Source organism: Geotrypetes seraphini, chromosome 13 (genome assembly GCF_902459505.1).
Source record: "Geotrypetes seraphini chromosome 13, aGeoSer1.1, whole genome shotgun sequence".
NCBI lineage: Eukaryota > Metazoa > Chordata > Amphibia > Gymnophiona > Dermophiidae > Geotrypetes > Geotrypetes seraphini.
The window spans coordinates 81,641,342-81,654,836 of record NC_047096.1 but is presented as its reverse complement, the minus strand read 5'-3'; the positions used below and the strand labels follow the sequence as shown (position 1 = coordinate 81,654,836).

The 13,495-nt window shown below is 44.0% G+C and overlaps 1 protein-coding gene across 7 annotated transcripts in view; it reads right to left on the bottom strand.

Annotated features, from left to right (window-relative positions):
• Positions 1–13,495, bottom strand: part of STAT3 (signal transducer and activator of transcription 3) — a 160,184-nt gene that overhangs the window by 70,359 nt on the left and 76,330 nt on the right. For all 7 annotated transcript variants that reach the window (XM_033917770.1, XM_033917772.1, XM_033917769.1 and 4 more), the window contains one exon: positions 4,240–4,269. In XM_033917770.1, the coding sequence (XP_033773661.1) occupies positions 4,240–4,269 (30 nt within the window). The remainder of the gene's footprint in view (positions 1–4,239; positions 4,270–13,495) is intronic.

Here is a 13,495-nt window from a genome sequence, read left to right as displayed (position 1 = left end):
AATCCAACTCCCAAGCTCGCTGATAAAGAGACGGAAAGGAATAGGAGCCTCGAATATATTGATAAAGAACAGAGATAGGCTTAGGAAGGCTCTTAAGAGTGAACCACATGTGAGCAAAGGGATCAGTAGACTGAAAGGATCCCCGATCCCACTCCCGAGAATGAAGAAAATGACGTATTTGAGAATAGGCTAGAAAGTCTCCTCTGGGCAAGGCAGCACTAAGCCGGAACCTCTGGGCAAGGCAGCACTAAGCCGGAATGTAAACACTTTCTTTCATGAACGGCGTATTTACATCATTCTTGTGTGTAACTTTGCCAGACAATCTCAGTCCTTCTCCAGGATTTTCTTCCGTGAACACAGAACAGAAGTATTTGTTTAGCATGTTTGCTTTTTCCTCATCACTCTCCATATATCAGTTCATAGCATCTTTTAGTCTCACAATTCTATTTTTCATCTTCCTCCTTTCACTAATAGAATATATTCGAAAAAAAATTTGTCTCCCTTTTAACATTTTTATCCCATTTGCTCTTCCACTGTTCCGCCAGTTTCACCTGGCAGGCTTTTCTGTACGCCTCTTCTTGAGTTTTTTAATATTTCACAAATGCCAACTTTTTGCTTTTATTTTCTCTGCCACTAGTTTGGAGAACCATATAGGTTTCCTTTTTCTCTTGGTTTTATTTTCTTCACATAAAGGTCAGTTGACTTTTTTTTTTTTTGGCTCCTTTCACTTAGACCACTGTTTTTCTACTTCAAGCACTCTCCCATTTTACTAAAGTCCATACGTTTGAAGTCTAGGACTTTGAGTTTTATATGGCTACCCTCCACTTTAGCTGTTATATCAAACCAAACCATTTGAAAATTGCTACTTCACAGATGAGCACCCACTCGAACATTAGAGATACTCTCCCCATTTATGAGTACCAGATCCAGAATCGCTTTTTCCCTCGTGGGTTCTGTCACTATTTGTCTGAGCAAAGCCTCTTGAAAGGGCATCCACAATATCCCTACTTCTCTCCAGATTAGGCAAGCATCGAGAGTGGGCTGAAAAACTGTATCTGAATAATGGTAACATTCCGATGTTATGCATTTGCCAGCACAGTGACAATACTACATATACTAAATTAAGAGCTGCTGATGGAGTTTAACTTGGTACAGTTACCAAGCTGATTGAATTTTGGACGGAGGTGAGATGAAATTGGGCTTACCAGCTAATTTTTTTTCCACAAGTCCTACCAAACCAGTCCAGAACCAATGGGTTTATTTACTAAATTAATAATCCAATCAGAAACCCCCCCCCCCAACAGATGATTACAAAAAATGACTGCAACATACAGGATGGATAAAAATCAATTACTTTTCTTTTAAAAAGTAAAAAAAAAAAAAGTTTGTTTTTTTTAAAGTGCTTTTTTGAAGAAAAAAAATTTATCTAAAAACAGTTTTCTATTTAAGATATAGTATCGTCCAAAAGTTATTCATCATGCAAAAGAGATTATGTACTTACCCTAGTAAGCTCTTTTCTAGTAGATAGGTGAGATATTCTAGACAGTAGGGTAATTTCCCTATGGTCGCATGCTGCTGCAGAAGGAATCCACTCCAGATTTTCACCCTGCCTCTGTTATACTCACTGGGCTCTCTAGCTTTACCTTCAGTTAGTATCCAAGCACATAGAGCCACCCAATACATGTGAAATAGAGGCACCTGTAGCAACAGGCTTAAACAAATTGTTCTACTCAAAAGTAACTAAACAGTATCGTTTGCCAATACTGTCTTTAAAGGAGCTCCCCAATAAATTGAAACATATATACAAAGTCTTCCCAGCCCCCAAGGGCTGCCAGGCATCCAAGAATCAGCTTGGAGAAGCATAAACAGACTGAAAACTGTATGCAGGCACAGGAAGGACAGTCTAGAATGTCTTGCCTATCTACTGAAAACAGTTTACCATGGTAAATACATACCGTATTTTTCGCTCCATAAGGCACACTTTTTTTCCACCCAAAAGTGGGTGGAAATGTCAGTGTGTCTTATGCAGCTAAGACACATTTTTTTTAAACACCCCCATCTCCACCCCATCGTACCTTTTTAAATGCCCGCGCCCAATAAGGCTCTCCCTAGTGTCGGAGTGCCTGACTGTCTTCTTTGGCTTCCCCCAAAGCGTCCCCCGGATTCCCCCCTTTAAAGCTAATTAGGCTGCCAGGTCCAGCGTCCCGCCGAGGCCCTCGTGACGGCCCTCCAAGCTGCTTTCTGCACCCAGCAAGAGAGGTCGTCTTCCGTGCTGTGACCCGCCGCTGAGCTAATTACGGTAGCATGCAGAGTGAACCTAGCAGGCTGCCATTGGCCCCCAAAGCACGTTGCCTCTGCCGCAGTCCCGCCCCTGACGTCAGAGGTGGGGCAGGACTGCGGTAGAGGAAATGTGCTACGGAGGCCCCGGCAGCCTGCTAGGTTCACTTTGTAGTCTACCGTAATTAGCTCATCGGCGGTCACAGCTCGGAAAACGACCTCTTCTGCATCAGTGAGCTAATCGAAGCATCAGAAACACCTGGTGACAAGGAAGCTTCAGCCTGAGGCACAAGCAGGGACTTGACCTCGCGGGATACTGCCGATTGCCCAGGCTGGATTACAGGAGGCAGAACCATATTTGCTCAGTAACTGAACAAATTGCTGCTCCAACAAGGTCTGGAGAGAAGCCTGCAAATATGGATCCACGTCTGAAACTGGACCATTTGCAGAGGCTAAAGGCTCCAAAATGGCAGTGGAGATATGCTTGGACTTGGAGGTCTTGGAGAGCTTGAGGACCACCGCCGGAACCTTCTGCTTAGGTATCTGACCCGAGGGAAACTCAGGAGAATATAAAGCAGGTGTACTCGAGGCCAAAGACGATCCAAACGAGGAAGGTCTGATGAGACTCGAGGTCGGAGTCGTAGAAGCAGGAAGACTCTCGGTGGAAGGTGGGACTGAGGCAGCATTCGAGGTTGAGGGTGTCACTGAAGAGTCCATCCTGAAGAGTTTTTCCACTAAAACCCGACGATGTTTAAGGGCTCGAGCTTGAAGAGTAGCACAGCGCTCGCACGACTTAGGACTATGGTCAGTCCTGAGGCACTTAAGGCACCAGCAGTTTCCGTGAGAGAAATCACACGCTGGCACTGGCTACACTTCTTAAAGCCCGTGACTGGCCAGGACATAGGAGGGAAGATAGCCGCAGCGAAGTCGAAACCTGCAGGCTGCGGCCGCGCAGCTTGCCCCGCCAGTCAGTCCACGAAGAAGAAATAGTCTTCTTTTTAAAAAAATAAAAATAGAAAATAGAAAATAAAGAAAGTAACACAGTTATTCGCGACTAAAAACACAAACCGTGGTGAGAAGGCACGAAGCGAACGAAATTCAGCACAGAACGTCAAAGTACAGACTTCTTGGCTCCGCGGAAACTGAGAACTGAGGAGACTCGCCCTGTGCTGGGCGGGAAGGTACTTGCGCATGCGCGGTGCGGCTGACTCGAAACTTGAAGTTTTCTACAAGCAAGTATGCTTGCGAGGCTGTCCGCATCCAGGCTCCGTGGATGACGTCACCCATATGTGAGAATAGGCTGCCTGCTTGTCCTGAGATAAAGTCAGAAATGGGCAAGTAACATTTCAAAAGAATATATAGTTTTGAAAATGCTCAAAAGGAATCGGGAAATAGTAATAAGAAGACCAGACAAAGGTGGAGCCATAGTGCTCTCTTTTGGAGCCTCTGTCTATATTTGTGGATCTGTTTTTTAACCCGAAGGTTAAAACTAGCTTTTCCTACATTAGAGATTCATCTGATTTCATCTGCAAGTTATCAAAAGTAAAGGATTAGGAGGAAGTTACATACATGTCAACTCTGGATGTTAAATCTCTATACACAGTGATTCCACAAGAGGAGGCACTAGAGATTTTGACAACGGAATTGGAAATATGCTAAAGACAGACGTGTACCAACTGAACTGATCATCAGAGGTGTGCTCTCAATATTCTTAAGATGAGAACTACAAAACAAAGCCAACAGAAGCTATCCTGTTCTGACACCACACATGTTTATCTCAACTGGAACAGTGGAATAGAATATACAAAGACATTTACAAATAAAACACAGGTGAAGGAAGCAGGAATACCGCAATTGATGTTGTCATTTTAAGGACCAATTGATGAAACATTTTCCATTTCTTGCATTAGGAAAAAGAGATGCTACTATTTGGAGGCATAATGCTAAATTTATTGCTCTTACCCTCTGAGTGCAGCAACATCTCCTGAGTCTCTATTGAGAGGAAAGAAAAACAAAGCCAAAAGGTAAAGCCAAAAAGCACAAAACATAAGCGGCCACATAATTCAATCAACTTGTTTCCATTAACACATTGTGACATTTTGTTTCTTTCCTTTGACAAAAAAAACAAAAGCAAATCTATGCTATAATGAAACAGACAGACAGACATTTGAAGTACAATTTGCTCAGCATGCATATAATAAAGAAATTAAGTGGTTACCAAGGGAGTTGTTTGAATATACAGTAGCTCTTCAACCATAAAGCAGTTTTTCCCCCATTTATCAAATTTTTGGACCACCATATTTTATGGCTTTCTTCAGTCAGAAGAAACACAAGCAGACAAGAATGATACTGTAAACAAAAAAGGTCCTACCTCTTCTCCCTGCCAGGCCCTGCTGAGGGCCACTGCTTCTCTCTGCACTGGGTCTGGTGATGGAACGCTACTGCCTAGTTCTCTTCTCTCTTTCATTTAGTTAAGATTTTGCTCATGTTTTTCTATTAGTTAACTCAAGAGGGCTTACATATTAAAAAGAACAGTTACTAATTTATTAACGTTTTAATGTTCAATAATGCAATTGAACAGGTGGGGTTTTTTTCAAATCCCTTCATTATTAATGAAGGCTTATTTACTAACAAATCTCTGCGAATAGTTTTATAAGATATGTTATAATATGTTTTATAACATGTGTATATATCTATTCGGTTGAAAATGTGATGAAGGGTGGGTGGGTGGGGGTTATTATAACACTAGATTTTATGTGTTAGATATTATACTGCTATATTGGAATTACTTGTATAATGTATTTTTGTGCACTTGTTGTTCAAGTTGAAAATGAATAAAGATTTTTTAAATAAAAACAAATCTCTGCGAGAGGTACTGTCCAAGGACTCCGTCCAAGAGGTGACACTCCTGGTAGGAGTGCACCTTAAAAAGAGATTGGTGGCTGTTTACCACAAGTAATGTATACCGAAGAGATGGCCATGCAACTCTATTGAGCAATAGAGGCCTTAGATGCCAGCTTGCCCAGCCAGGAGTGGCTGGTAAGCATGAACAGATGGTCAGAAAGGCTAACGTCATTTGTTCTTTCCAAGTATTGGAGCAAAACCCTGCAAATATCCAGCTATTTAAAGGGATTACACAAAAAGAGATACGATGCCTGCAGATTATTCAAAATGCATTCATTAAAGATAATGAAAGCTAAGAAATTTGATCACGTGTCGCCTCTCTTAAGGAAAGCCCATTGGCTTCCGGTTGTGCACTGAATAACGTATAAATTATGTTAACTTTCAAAACACTTCTCTCCAAAGCCCATGTATTCATTGACAGACTTCTTATCCCATACACCTTTGCAAGAGTACTTAGATCCAAGGATCAAAATTTATTGACAGTCCCTTCCTTAAAAATTATTATTTTTTTAAAAATCTTTATTCATTTTTCATCTTACAACAAATACATATACACATACGTACATATATATATATATATATATATATATATATATATATATATATATATATATATATATATATAATGCGTCTCAGTGGCCACGAATTTGGTCTTGGAGGATGAGATGTACAGTGTCCGCATCTATGAAACAAACTTGGTTCTTTTTGTTGCACAGAGCATTTTGGACCCCAGTTCGATTACAAAAATTAGATTCCTCTAAGTCTAATAGATGCTGACACTGTAATTTTGAAGCAGGGACTCTAGATCATTTATTATTTTATTGTCCCTTTATTATGGCCTTTTGGAAAAATTATTAACACTCGTCGGCAATACATCTTTTCAGTCTCAGCTCCACAAACATGGAACTCTCTTCCTAGCCATTTAAGAGAAGAACGCTCTCTAGATAGATTCAAAAGTAGCCTAAAATGCTTTCTATTTAGGGATGCCTTTGATCTTTAATCTTTTAAGTCAGGATCCCAGCTTCTCAAGCAATTTTTTGCTTCTCTGCAGAGATGTTCACTCCTCTGTTTTCTGCCAGTTTTTATATTTCTTATCTAGTATACCATTCTTTCTCTTTTGCTTTTAGTAGTTCTTCTCTCCTTGTCTCTATTCACCCATCCTGTTGTTTTTTCCTCTTCCTGTTCTTCTTTCTTATCCATTATTGTATTTCCTACTCTCCTCTCGGTTCAGTAAGTCATGTATGTCTTTGGTAAGTCTGTCTTAAAGTTCCTCTTGAATGTTATAAATGGTTTTTAAAAAAAAAAAAAAATTATGCCAATCGCTTAGAATTTTGATTAAGCGATCCATCAAATTTTAAATAAAACTTGAAACGTCTTCAAAACTCTATCCTGTTTGTCAGATCCCGTGGATTGAAAATAAGGCAGACAAACCTTCTGGTTGACATAGAAATCAACCACCACCTTTGGAAGAAAGGAGGGTACCGCACTGAAAGTGATGCTTTCATCCATGATTCTGAGGAAAGGTTCCCTGCAGGAAAGCACCAAGATCTGCCATGCCAAAACAATCGACAACAGAAATAGTCTTAATTGTGAGATCCAAGAGAGATGCACCCTTGAGGGGCTCAATATGGAGCTTTAGTGAGACCCTTCAGAACAACATTAAGGTTCGAGGCCGGAAAAAGACACTACAGTGGAGGCCTCAACCATAAAGCTCTCCGGAAAAATCTAGTCACATCAGGATGATCTTGAATCAGGAAGCAACAGAGACCGGCCACCTGCACCTTAAGTAAAGCCACAGTCAGGCCTTTTTAACCAGCCCAACCTGAAGGAAAGCCATGACGACTGGAAGCAGCTCCACCCGGTCGTTATCATACTATTGTTTTAATGCCTGCCATGCCTTTGTGTAAGCACCAGAGTAAAGGGATTTTTAGCCCGAAGTGGCATGGCAACAACCACATCAGAATAGCTCTTGCGAACTAGCGCTGAGTGCTCAAGAATGTGGTAAGACCAAAGCACTTTGGATTCTCCATGGGGACAGGCCCCTGACTGAGACCACCACGATGAAGAGGCAAGCCTGAGACCTTTATCCTACTGAAGACGTACCATGTCCAAATGCCAAGGCCTGCAAGGCCAATCCAGAGCCACCAGGATCACAAGGCCAGGATGATTTTCAATCTGGTAGATGACCAGGCCCACCACAGGCCAAGGAGGGAAGATGTAAAGGAGATAGACATATGGCCAGGGCTGGACCAACATGTCCAACCCCAAGCTTCCCAGTTCTGCTCTTTGACTGAAGAAGCATTTGGCCTTTGTGTTCTTGGCCAACACCATCAAATCCACCACTGGTTTGCCCCAGTGCTGCACAATTAGACTGAATGCCTTGTGCAAGAGCGACCAATCCCACAGGTCCAGGAACCCTCAACTTAGAAAATTGGCCTGAACATTTTTCACTCTGGCCACGTAAGAGAATCAGGAGGTGGGCTTCTGCCCACTGAAAAGCATCTAAGCTGCAAGGGGGGTACTTCTTGTGCCTCCTTGTCTGTTTACATAAGCCACCACTGTGGCGTTGCTGAACACACATGGCTTTTTCCTTTAAGACATCTTCTAGGGTCTTCAGGGCTAAACAAATGGCTCTGAATTCCAGGCGATTTATGGACCGCTTCTTTTGATGGAGAATCCACTGGCCCTGAACCAAACAGTCCCCACAATGAGCTCTTCAGCTGAAGAGGTTGTTGAGAGTCATCCATTCTGGGATCCAGAGAGGCATGTCCTTCAATAAGGGCACATCCTGAAGCCATCAGCTTAGGCTGACCTTTGCAGCCCTTGTCCAAGGGAGCTGCATCTGAAGAGGATGTCTCTGCGGAGACCACCAGGAGAGATGAAAGTCCTGTAGAGGTCGCATGTGGTCTCTGGCCCATGGGACAACATCCAGCATGGCTGCCATGAAGCCTAGCACTTTAAAGCAATGCCAAGCAGTCAGAGTTTGCATGTGCAAAAGCGACAGAATTTGACTCCTAAGCTTCAGTGTGCGTGGCTTGGGAAGAAACACTTGCCCACAAGCTATGTTGAAGAGAATGCTCAGGTACTCCAGGTCCTGATGGCTTTTCCTGAAGTTGACAATCCAGCCCAATACATTGCCAGCTCACACTCCTACCTGGACGGGGCTCCGACTAGCCAGTTATCCAGATAGTGGTGAACTTGAATGAAACTGAATCCCCTGTGCCGGAGATGAGCTGCCGCCACCACCACCACCATCATAACCTTGGTATACATGCAGGTGGAGGGGGGGGGGCTGTTGCCAGACCGAAAGGGAAAGCCACAAACTGGAAATACTGTTGAAGTAAGATAACATAACATGATTATTTATTATATACAGCATAAGCCTTAAGTTGAAATGCAGATATCTTCTGTGGTCCAGAAAGATGAGAATATGCAGGTGTGCTTCCTTGAGGTCAAGAGAGGGTAGAAATTCTCCCAGAGCTACCATCGAGGGACCCTTAAAAATACATTTGCTGCCTTGAGATCCAAAACAGGCCTCCAGTTTTCAGGACCTTTCTTTGGTACAAAGAAGTATATGGAGTATCTGTCTAAATCCGAGTCATCATCAGGGACCGGCTCTATGGTCCGAATGTCTAGAAGTCTCTGGAGAGTGGTTTGGACCTGGATCTCCTTCTCTGGCCATCTGGTAGGGAGTAGAGGAACAAATCCATGGGAGGGCAATGAAACTCGATCTTGTGACTCTCGGATGGTATTCACCACGCATTGGTCTGAGGAGATTTTCTCCCATTCCCCAGAAACACCGACAACCGTCCCTGATATGTGGGAGTGGGGCTGGCAACCTGGCATCATGTCTTTTTGGAGAGTGGGTTGAGGTAAGACCCAGCAGCGTGTTGGCACCTGGAGCTTCTGAAATGCTGCCGATAACCTTGGCGAGACCTCTGAGCAGAAGTATCCTGGTAGTATTGCAGAGAATAGTGGGTGAGACAAAAAGTACTTCTACTCCTGCCATGAGGTCAGTGAGGTCTATTTTCTAGCAGAGACTTAGGGAAGTCATCATGCCATTGTATCGAGCGATGGTGCGTCCACATCTGGAATACTGCGTTCAGTATTGGTCGCCACACCTCAAGAAGGACATGGCGATACTTGAGAGAGTCCAAAGGAGAGCAACGAAACTGGTAAAAGGGCTGGAACACTGCCCATACGCCGAGAGGTTGGATAGGCTGGGGCTCTTCTCTCTGGAAAAGAGGAGGCTCAGGGGTGATATGATAGAGACCTTCAAGATCATGAGGGGCATAGAGAGGGTGGATAGGGACAGATTCTTCAGGCTGAAGGGGACAACAGGTACGAGGGGGCATTCAGAGAAACTGAAGGGAGATAGGTTCAAAACGAATGCAAGGAAGTTTTTTTTCACCCAAAGGGTCGTGGACACTTGGAATGCGCTACCGGAGGACGTGATTGGGCAGAGTACGATACAAGGATTCAAACAGAGACTGGACGGATTCCTGAGGGATAAAGGGATCGTGGGATACTGAGAAAGCTAACCAGAAAATAAGTATAGAAACCCGACCAGGTCGTGCATGTGCAAGACCGGAGGGCTAGGACTTTGATGGTAAGATAGGACTCAATAGGAAACCAAGGTGGCATGGGGGCCCCTTCTGGTGATTTGGACAGGTCGTGACCTGTTTGGGCCGCCGCGGGAGCGGACTGCTGGGCAGGATGGACCTATGGTCTGACCTGGCGGAGGCACTGCTTATGTTCTTATGTTATGTTCTTATCTGACACAGTGGCAACAAGGTCACCAAGGCCCTTACCAAAAAGTATCTGCCCCTTAAAGGGCAGTCTGTTCAAAGTAGCTTTGGATGCCGAGTCGCCCGCTTACTGTGAGCTGAGCATCCTACGAGCCGAGACTGCATAAGCCAACATCTTGTTCATGACCCTGATAAGGTCACTGAGAGCACCCACCACATAATCTACCTCTTTTGGTATGAGATGGGGGAAGGTGGCCTCTTCTGCCAAGGGGGTCCAGCAGAGTCTGATGTGGAAGGCCTGCACAGCAAAGAAGCAGCAACAGAAGTCCTGATCTCCAAAGCAAGAGCCTCAAATCGTCTCTAAAGTATCAAAGTAACCTAGTAGATGATGGCAGCTAAAGACCCGAATGGTCCATCCAGTCTGTCCAACCCTACCCACTCTTTAAATTACTGACTTAATTTAAATCTTCCTTCTTAGCTATTGCTGGGCCAGAACCTAAAGCTCTGCCCGGTACTATGCTTAAGTTCCATCTACTGAAGTCTCCATCAAAGCTCACTCCAGCCCATCCTCAATCAAACAGCCATATACGGACATAGACCGTGCAAGTCTGCCCAGTACTGACCTTAATTTTTCCTATTCAAGGTCCTCTGTGTTCATCCCACGCTTTTTTGAACTCTATTACCGTGTTCTTCTCCACCACTTCCCTCGGAAGCGCATTCCAGGTATCCACCACCCTCTCCGTAAAGAAGAATTTCCTTACATTGCTTGAGTCTACCACCTCTCAACCTCAAATTATGTCCTCCGGTTTTACCATTTCCCTTTCTCTGGAAAAGATTTAGTTTTACGTTAATACCTTTTAAGTATCTGAATCATATCTCCCATGTCCCTCTTTTCCTGTAGGGTGTACATATTCAGGACTTCCAGTCTCTTCTCATATGTCTTTTGGCACAAACCCTCTATCATTTTTGTCGCCCTCCCCTGGACCGCTTCAAGTCTTCTTATGTTCTTCACCAGATACGGTCTCCAAAACTGAACACAATATTCCAAGAAGGGCCTCACCAACGATCTGTACAGGGGCATCAACACCTTCTTTCTTCTACTGGTTACGCCTCTCTTTATGCAGCTAGCAACAGCCGCCGCCTTGTTGCACTGTTTATTCACCTTAAGATCTTTGGAAACGATCACCCCAAGGTCCCTTCTCCCCATCCGTGCATATCAGCCTCTCACCTCCCAGCACTGATCAATGATCTAGAGATGGGAATAACTAGTGAGATAATTAAATTTGTGGATGACACAAAGTTGTTTAAAGTTGTTAAATTGCAAGAGGATTGTGAAAAATTGCAAGAGGACCTTTTGAGACTGGAAGCCTGGGCATCAAAATGGCAGATGACGTTTAATGTGAGCAAGTGCAAAGTGATGCATGTGGGAAAGAGGAACCTGAATTATAACTATGTAATGCTGGGTTCTGTGTTAGAAGTCAATGCCCCAGCAAAGGATCTTGGTATTGAGTATAGGTTGAAACCCTCAGCTCAATGTGCAGCGGCTGCTAAGAAAGCAAATAGAATGTTAGGAATTATCAGGAAAGGAATGGAAAACAAAGATGAAAATGTTATAATGCCCTTGTATCGTCTATGGTACAGCTGCACTTCGAATACTGTGTACAGTTCTGGTCACCATATCTCAAAAAAGATATAGCAGAATTAGAAAAGGTACAAAAGGGCGACAAAAATGATAAAAGGGATGGGACAACTTCCTTATGAGGAAAGGTTAAAGCAGCTAGGGCTATTCTGCTTGGAGAAAAGATGGCTCGGGGTGATATGAAAGAGGTCTATAAAATAATGAGTGGAGTGAAAGGATAGATGTGAATAACTTGTTCACTTGCTCCAAAAATACTAAGACTAGGATAAGTTACTAAGTGGTAGATTTAAAACAAATCAGAGAAAATATTTCTTCACTTAACGTGTAATTAAACTCTGGAATTCATTGCCAGAAAATGTGATAAAATCAGTTAGCTTAGAAGGGTTTAAAAAAAGGTTTGGGTAATTTCCTAAAAGAGAAGCCCATAGGCCATTATTGATATGGCTTGAGGAAATACACTGCTTATTCCTAGGATACTACATGGGATATAGCTAGGCACTTGGGACCTGGGTCGGCCAATGTTGGAAACAGGATACTGGGCAGTTCTTATGATCAGTAATGTTTGGATGTGCCAGAAAGAAAGAGGGCTGGGCATTAAAACCACTCATGATTGTGCATTTGGAAGTAGAGGGCTAGAAGTGGAGGGCTGCATTTCCAGCTTCAATTCTGACATCACATCAGAAAAAAAACGGTGGACAGAGACAGACTTGAAAAGGCAGTGGATACGAGGATTGCCAAGGTGCAGGGAGGCCTCTTAACTGCCGGGCCTGAACAGGGATCTGGAGCTATCCAGGACTGAGTCAGAATCCTGGAACAAAAGTGGCATGAAATCTGACATTCCATCCAACCCATCTTGATCAGAAAGGTCACTGGAGCCAGGGCCTAATTTGCTTACTCGGGAAACAAACATAGTGGAGAAAGTGCTCCCTGGGTCCCTGCGTCACCTGCCCTGGCCATGTCAGAAAGGCTCTCCACATGAGATTCACAAATTTCAGGGAGAAGCCTGGTGCAGAGGAAGTAAATGAAGCTCGCAAGTCCTCTGCTCGCAGAGTTTCCAGATGCCATGCGCCTCTGCTTTGCATCATTGCAAGAAAAAGGACCCAGGTGATATTTTTTACCTATGACATGGACCCATAGAAGTTCAACAGCCTTGGAGGACAAGGATGAAGCTAAACTCGAAGCTCCCACCCTTCCCTCACATGCATTACGGCATGCTGTACACGGACACTCTTCTGCTGGCAACTCGACACAAATTTTACATGAATTCACATCCTCGCCCCTTGAGGAGTCCATCCCAGCTGACTGGGAGCAAAAATTGGGCAGTTTGTAGGAAGATAGAGGCAGATTGAATATCCAAGATGGCTGTCGCCAGGAAAAGCATGACAAAAACAGTCCATGAAGACTTTTTGAAAAGTTCAGAAACAGAAAAAGTGATTTCGGAGGTGGGAGATCTGAACCCTAACCCCAAAAATCCTGAAATTTGGGATTTTTCAACCTACCTCATTTATCTCACAGGAATGAATGGGGTTGTACTCACAGTTCTCTATTGCTGCCTGCAGGATTTTAAATGCAGCTGAAAAGGTGGAAAGGACTTTTCTGCCTCAGACACTTTCTGTAACTCTCCAAAACCAAGGAATCTTCAAGCTGCAAGCTGGACTGACACCAATTTCCACCCACAGGGACCTCAAAGCATGACGGGGGTGAGTAAATATGCAGCCGGCGCCCTGATGCCCTGAGGGTTCTTACTCAGGGCATCCACAACTTTTGCTCAAGCCACTGAGAAACTCAGACAGTGAGCCAACTCCCAGGGGAACAAACCCCGAGCCCAGAAAAACACAGCAGGCTGGCTCTCCAGGTCCACCCGAAGGCTTGCCCTGCAGAGCTGCAAGCTGGCACAGCGGACCTGTGAGTTGCAGGGAACTGAAAC